The following is an 8,558-nucleotide window of genomic DNA, read 5'->3' as shown; positions in this document are numbered from 1 at the left end:
GTCGACCTCTGGCGCCGCATCTAGCAGGTCTCTCTCTCATCCACTCCAGACACCCTAACCCGGCGCTGGTCTTTGAAGGGCACCTACACCGCTAGCTCCTGCTACTCAGCCCTATTCTTTGGCTCCACCACAACGTCGTTCTGCCAGCTTATCTGGCGAAGCTGGGCGCCCCTCAATGTCAAGTTCTTCTTATGGCTTGCTTCGCAGAATCACCGCTGGACCGCTGATCGGTTGGCTCGCCGAGGTTTGCAGCACTCCCCTATCTGCAGGATATGCTCCCAGGAGGATGAATCGCTTCACCACATCCTGGCTGGTTGCATCTTCTCTCGCATCACCTGGCACGAGGTCCTCTCTTGGTGCCGACTGCCGGTCTTGCCGCTAGATGGAACGATGCAGCTCTTTGACTAGTGGTCGAACAACACACTCGCAGCCCCATCCCACTTCCGCAAGGGTTTTGCCTCGTTCACCATCATCACCGCTTGGGCCATCTGGAATCACAGGAACACCATTATCTTCGATGGCGCCCAACCTTCGACTGGTGAACTACTAGACGCGATCAAGGCCGAGGCAAAGTGCTGGGCTCGGGCTGGAGCCAAGGGACTGGATAGGATCGTTCCTGTAGCCTGATTCTTGTAACATGGGGCTGAGCTACCCCCTTTCTCCGGCTCATGGGCTTCCCTATTTTCGCCTCTATGTGCATGACATGACGGAACCCTAACTCCGTATTCTACCCTACCTATCAATGGAATGATACGCCTTCGAGCGTATTCGCGAAAAAAATATACAAGGTAAATACAAACAAAATACAAACATAATAATTTACAGACAATCCACGAGAAACATCGTTCACGTATACTTCCCCTAAATTCTTAGTTGCATTAGTCGCTTCATTTCTTGGCTGCAATTAGTCTTTACGCCAATGACAAAACGAGTCATCTAGAAGGAGTGATAAATAAGGCCTTCACCCCAACCTGCGTAGAGAATCCAGGTCAAAATTGGCGGCACCTCCGGCGTCTCAAACGGCATCGAAACCTGTACACGCCGTTGTAGCCACGAACCAATGGATGCCTTCCAACCAGGCCACAAGTCTGGAACGGAAAAAAGGTAGGAATGTCTCCACCTGCCAGTCTCCAGAACCTTCCCGCTCTCTCCAGAACCCAAACCCCACACCCTGGAGTCGAGTCCAACCCCGCCACGACTCGCCCGTCCCCACGCCCGCGTCTTCCTCCTGTCCGTCCAGATCGCATCCGATGGCCACGGCCATCCAAGGAACATTCTAGAGCCCATCCGCGGCCGCGGCACCACAACCTTTTAAATCCAACCCCGTATCGCCTCTCTGCCTCGTACACCACCTATTCTCCCCCTACCCGCGTGCTCCGCTCCAAGATCCAACCAATCCCGCAATTCCCTTCGAGGTTGTTTCTCCGCTCGACTTGTCGACGAGATCATGGCCGGAAAAGGAGACGGGCCGGCGATCGGCATCGATCTCGGCACCACCTACTCCTGCGTCGGCGTCTGGCAGCATGACCGGGTGGAGATCATCGCCAACGACCAGGGCAACCGCACCACGCCGTCCTATGTCGCCTTCACTGACACCGAGCGGCTCATCGGCGACGCCGCGAAGAACCAGGTCGCCATGAACCCGATCAACACCGTCTTCGGTAAGCACATCCCTCTGTTATGCTCTGATCTGCTCTAGTCCTCTGTTTTCATGTCGTTGGCGGATCGAGATCCGTGTGGCACAGATCTAAACGAGCCCGTGTCCTGTTTGTTTGCAGATGCGAAGCGGCTCATCGGTCGGCGTTTCTCGGACGCGTCGGTGCAGAGCGACGCCAAGCTGTGGCCGTTCAAGGTGATCCCAGGCCCCGCTGACAAGCCGATGATCGGGGTAGAGTACAGAGGCGAGGACAAGCAGTTCTCGGCCGAGGAGATCTCCTCCATGGTGCTCAACAAGATGAAGGAGACGGCCGAGGCCTACCTCGGCACAACCATCAAGAACGCAGTCGTCACCGTCCCCGCCTACTTCAACGACTCCCAGCGCCAGGCCACCAAGGATGCAGGCGTCATCTCTGGCCTCAACGTCATGCGGATCATCAACGAGCCTACCGCCGCCGCCATCGCCTACGGTCTCGACAAGAAGTCCACCAGCGTCGGCGAGAAGAACGTGCTCATCTTTGATCTCGGCGGCGGTACCTTCGATGTCTCGCTCCTCACCATTGAGGAGGGTATCTTCGAGGTCAAGGCCACTGCCGGAGACACCCACCTGGGAGGCGAGGACTTCGACAACCGGATGGTCAACCACTTCGTGCAGGAATTCAAGAGGAAGAACAAGAAGGACATCAGCGGCAACCCGAGGGCGCTCCGGCGGCTCAGGACAGCGTGCGAGAGGGCGAAGAGGACACTCTCCTCCACCGCCCAGACCACCATCGAGATCGATTCCCTCTTCGAGGGCATCGACTTCTACACTACCATCACCCGCGCCCGGTTCGAGGAGCTCAACATGGACCTCTTCCGCAAGTGCATGGAGCCCGTTGAGAAGTGCCTCCGGGACGCCAAGATGGACAAGAGCACCGTGCACGATGTTGTCCTCGTCGGAGGATCCACACGTATCCCCCGTGTGCAGCAGCTCCTCCAGGACTTCTTTAACGGGAAGGAGCTCTGCAAGAGCATCAACCCTGACGAGGCCGTCGCGTATGGAGCCGCCGTTCAGGCTGCCATCCTCACTGGCGAGGGCAACGAGAAGGTGCAGGACTTGCTCCTGCTTGACGTCACACCGCTCTCGCAGGGCCTGGAGACGGCCGGAGGTGTCATGACCGTGCTGATCCCAAGGAACACGACAATCCCCACCAAGAAGGAGCAGGTCTTCTCCACCTACTCTGACAACCAGCCCGGCGTGCTCATCCAGGTGTATGAGGGCGAGAGGGCGAGGACCAAGGACAACAACCTGCTCGGCAAGTTCGAGCTCTCCGGGATCCCACCGGCGCCCAGGGGTGTCCCCCAGATCACCGTGTGCTTTGACATTGATGCCAACGGTATCCTGAATGTCTCGGCGGAGGACAAGACCACCGGACAGAAGAACAAGATCACAATTACCAACGACAAGGGGCGGCTGAGCAAGGAGGACATCGAGAAGATGGTGCAGGAGGCCGAGAAGTACAAGGCTGAGGACGAGGAGCACAAGAAGAAGGTGGACTCCAAGAACGCCCTGGAGAACTACGCTTACAACATGCGTAACACCATCAAGGATGACAAGATCGCCTCCAAGCTCCCAGAGGCCGACAAGAAGAAGATCGAGGATGCTATTGATGGTGCCATCACCTGGCTCGACAACAACCAGCTCGCCGAGGCTGAAGAGTTTGATGACAAGAGGAAAGAGCTGGAGGGCATTTGCAACCCCATCATCGCCAAGATGTACCAGGGTGCCGGCGCTGAAATGCCTGGTGGCATGGATGAGGATGCTCCGGCCAGTGCCGCAGGCGGCAGCAGCGGCCCAGGGCCCAAGATTGAGGAGGTCGACTAAATGATAGATTTAGATCGCCTACTATTCTGCTTGAATAATGTGTCTTTCATTGTACGGTGGATTCTAGTATCGTTCTGCAGTTTTTCGTTCGGGCATATATACATTGCCCCATCTTATGTTTAAGTTGATATTGAAACACGATTATTTAGTACTAGACTAGAAGACAGTATACTTGGTTATCTGCAGTTATTTCACATTTATTTATCTTTGATTGAATGTATGGTTGCTCAACTATAACCTGTCATGAATCTCTAGTTGCTACAGTCGCTTTAGGAGAGGTTTAATTGCAACTAGTGTGGACTGTGGAGCAATTGTTTCTAGATGATGTCAAATGCCTTTCTGAAACATTCGGGCTGGGTACTTGGAAGTTATTATTTTTTTAGAACCAATTTCTTCATTATTTATTATCGGCCGTTTGAGAAGCTCTTTATTATTCTAGCATTGCAAGATATCCTGTGAAAGTAAACATTTGTCATGTGAAATAGATGTTGGAAGCTTAGCTCAGCACGTACACGATTACCTTATGTTCTTTATTAATTTATATGTACAACTTGCCCATTCAATTTCACCACATAACTATGCAAATGCCCACAATTTTCAACTGTGTTTTAAAGTAGGTTATATTAGTAGGGGATAAGAACCAAGTAAATTAAGATTTTTTTTTCCTCTCGATGGTCAAAACTTGGAGAAGCTGCTTTCTAATTGTTCTGAGTTGCAGACAATGAGAACTGAGAAGTTCTAATGTTCTTTTTTGTTTATTTTGACTTGTGTTGCTGTCTGTAAAAAAAATTCTTACATCCCGAAATAGTTGGAATGAGTATTGTTGCTAAATTTCATAGAAAGGTTGTTGGCTGCCATTCTTCGGACCAATGCATCTGTTTCTTGTGCTCGAGCTCTTTTACCTGATGAAATTCTATCAAGTATTCTGTAGATAGTTGGGAACACAGACAATTCTACATTACTTTAAAAGGTATTGTACTGAATTTGTATATGCAACTTGTTGTGACTAATCCGTAGAGTTGGTCCTCACAACTTCAGTGATTTCTGTTCTTCTAAAATCAAATTTAAATTTTGACATATATGGAAACGTTATGTTTCTTTTGTAGGGCTTGTGTAACAAAAATTGTCTTAATCATCTTACTCATTCTTCTATACATGATGGTTAGGCATATGAGTTGGGTTTGTCTGCTCAACTCTTTTACCAGTTCACCATATCCTGACTCGAATAATTTCTATTGACTGTTTCATCTTCCCAAACACTTAGTTGATGGTCTAGTCTTATTCATTGCTACCATATCCAGGTTATCCAAACAATGTTAGAATTATCCTTGGTCAGAGTGAGGTCCAATTTTTTTTCATGGCAATTGCTTGGTTCTCTTAGGGTGTGTTTGAACCGTCCCGCACCTGCAGCTGATTCTTGTGTTCGGTTCACGAGTGGAACCTGTCGATTCCGCCGAGCAGAATATTCGCCCAAGATGCGGAATGCGCTCGTACTCCCTCCGTCCGGAAATACTTGTCATCAAAATGAATAAAAGGGAATGTATCTAGATGTATTTTAGTTCTAGATACATCTTTTTGTCCATTTTGATGACAAGTATTTTCGGACAGAGGAAGTACCTCCGATTCGAAGGAATTACCCCGTTCCTCGTCTCGGCTCTCATCTCCACGACTCACTCGCCATCTACGCAGCCTCTTCCTCGTCTGGCCGGGGCGGGCGTCACCCGCGGCTGGAGAAACTGCTCGATCTGGTCTTGCGAAGGCGAGGATGCGGAGCAGCGTCTAACTCCGCTCGATTTGGTTGTCCTCTTCCCATCGAACGCCTTCTCCACGAAAGCTACGGTGTGATTTCTTGGCTGCGTGGCAGCCAGCAACAATCAACGGCGACCCATATGGCCTTAGCTCGCTGTTGATTGCAAGTTTCCTCTTGGTTAACTGCAAGTCAGAATACTAGCAGTAGTTTTACGTCCGAAAAGATTGGAAATTCAACAGATAGATTTTGGTTAAATTTGTATAAAACGCAAGTTTTCTCTTTACTTCAAGTTAGAATATTAACAATAGTTTTATGTTTAAAAAAATTACAGGGAATCTCTTCACCAAATTAAATTCATTCCATTTCATCTCTTCAACCAAACACCAAAACAGAACCGTTCCATTACACATAATTGCCTTTACCAAACACACAAACGGAACCGACCCATTTTACTGAAATTGGAATGGAACGGAACCATGCCATTCCATTCCACTTCGTTCCCGAACCAAACACACCCTTAGCAATTTTATCAAAATTTTAGCTGCAGAGGCCTTATGGTCTTTGAACTAGCATCTACTCCCGAGCATGTTGGATGTAATAACGTCTTACATTATGGGACGGAGGGAGTATTTGCTTATCATCTGCAATAACTTTTATTTTTCGGATATTCAATTCGTGCTCAGGCTCGTCTGCACTGAATTTTTTTAGATGGAAGATGTTACAGTGCGTGATGTTTGTGCCAAATTTCAGCTTGTTTGAACATCTGAGGAGTTCATTCCAAAAAAGAAAAAATCGGTCAAAACAATGCGTGAACAGTAAACTTTCTTACTGCCCTAAAATTTGTCTTTTTTGCTGAGAGCCACTGAAATGTCCAAACTCCACGAAATTTGGCACGAGCTTCACGCACATGAGCATCTACCATCACAAAAATTTCAGATTTTTTTGAATTCTTTTACTATTTTAAACGAATTTACTGATCACCTGCACCCGAGAGCCAAAACACCGCGTCTTTTTCCTTTATTTTTCTACAATCATACTGTAAAACTATTGTTGCCTGTTGTTATGTGTAATATGATTCGGTTGAAATTGTCAGCCCAGCTGAACTATCACAACTACTTTCATCTTATCACACTATCGTCCAGCTGAAATTTTTCCATCCTTTACATTTGCATATGTTCACCTGTTTGGCAGTTTCTTATGTGAGTTACTGGGTGCAGAGCATTGACTTCATATCAACTGTCATCGATGATCAAGATGTGATTGCTATGCTTATCAGCCCTTGCTTAAAGTGGGTTTAGTTGACCGTGCTATTGGGTTACCAACAACTGAGATTGAAAGATCACCAATGAGAAGCTAGACAGGTATGGTGAATTCATGAATTGAAATTCGGCAAGATTTTCATTTTATAAAAGTTATCTGTTGCAGATTTTGAACTGTTATCGTTCAAAGGTATCACGGAAGCTTCTCATGTGCATTTTGACAAATTTTAGTGTCATGTCATCTTGAATCATATAAGATTGTATACCTCATGAATTTGCACCGAAGGCTTTTGGTTTACACCATATGATAGGATCATTCCAAGAGGTTGGAGTCGATGGAAAGTGTCCTGTAAAATATAGTGCAAAGAAATCCTTAGGAGTTAGGAAATATTCCATGGATTGCTCAATCATACGTATAAAATCATAGGAAACACACTAAGGGCCTGTTGGGATATGCGGTATTTCTCTAGAGATTTATGGGTTGAATGCTGAAGCTCCCAAGACAGTTGTGCAAGCAATCTTCAAGGATTTGAATCATTTATAGTCCCTTTAAGGTCCTTGTTTTAAAGGGCATGCTACGCGTCCGCCGGCTGATCTTTTTAAAAGATCGGCCGGGTTGCGAGCTGTCAGATCTGGCGCATCGAACGGCCGAGTGACACCTTCACCATTGCAACACAGGTCTTGTTACAGAAATTTTGCAACGGAGGTCCAGTTGCAGAAAAGCTTTGCAACAGAGGTCCTGTTGCAAAAAAAAAATTTGCAACAGAAATCTTGTTGCATATTTTTTTTGCAACAAAGGTATTGTTACAGAATTTTTTTACAAAGGAGCTCTTGTTGTACTCCCTCCGTCCCATAATGTATGTCAAAAAACGTCTTACATGAGGACTCAAAGAAAAACAAAACTCGAGGCGCCCACGTTCCGCCAAGATCGCATCTGTTCCGCCAAGATCGCATCAGGCGATCGGAGGAGGCGACCGGGATCCCTTGCGCGCCGCCGGTTCCCTCTCTCTCCGTCGGCCGCTCCGGCGGCGGGAGGGAGGGGGAACCCCGGGTCTGTTCTCTAGGTGGGTGTGCGGTAGGGTTAGGGTTGAGGGAGACGCTGCCGAGGCCGTTGCGGTGGTGTCGCGTCGGAATAAGTTTCTCCGGGCTCCGTTCGCGGTCAGGCGAGGCTTTTGCCTTCGTCTAGGAGCCAGCGGTGTTGGGGATCCCCGGATCTCGTCGAGGTCGCGGGCTATGGTGGTTGGAGGTCCATCGGCACTGGCCGTTTGGATCCTCAGATGGGCGATGGATGCAGGGAGATGAAGACCTTTCTTCTTCCTTATTGGTATGATTTGTTGTTGCTGTTCTTCTCCTTCCTCTGCGCTGATGCTGATGGGAGATCCTGCTTTGTCCGGGCGGATGGCCCGGCCGCGGTGCTGGACTGGTCGGATGACTCGAGTTCTCTTCCTTTCGGAAGGGACACTTTTCGCGGTACTCAAAGCCAAAGATGGCGACGGCTGTTGCAGGTGTGTTGGATTGATGTCCATGCCCTCTCAGTGATGGTGTCAAGAAAGGAGGAAGCAGCGTAGCGGCAATTGTACCGTGGTCGAAGATGATGACCTGTTTGCGACTGGTTGCAGATCCTTCTGGTGCAGGGGTCTTCTCTCAAGATTCAGGAATAATGACACAGGGCTCCGGAGATCTTTTTGTGTTATGGTTGTCTTAGGGTACTTTAGGTGTTTATGGTATTTTTTGTTTGCGTTTCAATGTGCTTGTAAGAGTCAACTTTATACTGATTCGTAATTTGAACGAAGAATTTCTAAAAAAAAACGTCTTACATTATGGGACGGGGGGAGTAGTTTTTTTTTTTTGCAACAAAGAGCTTGTTGCAGGAAAACACCCGAGAAGAGAATCAGAATGAGGGCCATGGGTGGAGAGAGAGGTGCGTAAGGAGAGAGAGGAGGGAAGGGGAAAGGGGCTCGCAGCGGAGTGCCATGGGAGATCGTTCGGGGTACGGAGAGAGGAGGACGGAAGGAGAAAGGGGGCCGGT

At 48.5% G+C, this 8,558-nt stretch overlaps 1 protein-coding gene across 1 annotated transcript; it reads left to right on the top strand.

Annotated features, from left to right (window-relative positions):
- The first annotated feature begins 1,332 nt into the window (after positions 1-1,332).
- On the top strand, positions 1,333-3,751 carry LOC119290821 (heat shock cognate 70 kDa protein 2-like). The gene is made up of 2 exons (XM_037569471.1): positions 1,333-1,661; positions 1,779-3,751. The coding sequence occupies exons 1-2, from the start codon at positions 1,448-1,450 to the stop codon at positions 3,518-3,520; spliced, it is 1,956 nt and encodes a 651-aa protein (XP_037425368.1). The 5' UTR covers positions 1,333-1,447; the 3' UTR covers positions 3,521-3,751.
- The last annotated feature ends 4,807 nt before the right edge of the window (positions 3,752-8,558 follow it).

This window comes from Triticum dicoccoides, chromosome 4B (genome assembly GCF_002162155.2).
Source record: "Triticum dicoccoides isolate Atlit2015 ecotype Zavitan chromosome 4B, WEW_v2.0, whole genome shotgun sequence".
NCBI lineage: Eukaryota > Viridiplantae > Streptophyta > Magnoliopsida > Poales > Poaceae > Triticum > Triticum dicoccoides.
This window is presented reverse-complemented; position numbering and strand designations above follow the sequence as displayed.

Excerpts from the sequence above, each read along its gene's own strand:
- LOC119290821 (XM_037569471.1), top strand. The coding sequence starts at position 1,448 with ATGGCCGGAAAAGGAGACGGGCCGGCGATCGGCATCGATCTCGGCACC. Across the intron at positions 1,662-1,778 it reads CCCGATCAACACCGTCTTCG|ATGCGAAGCGGCTCATCGGT; the intron begins GTAAGCACATCC and ends GTTTGTTTGCAG.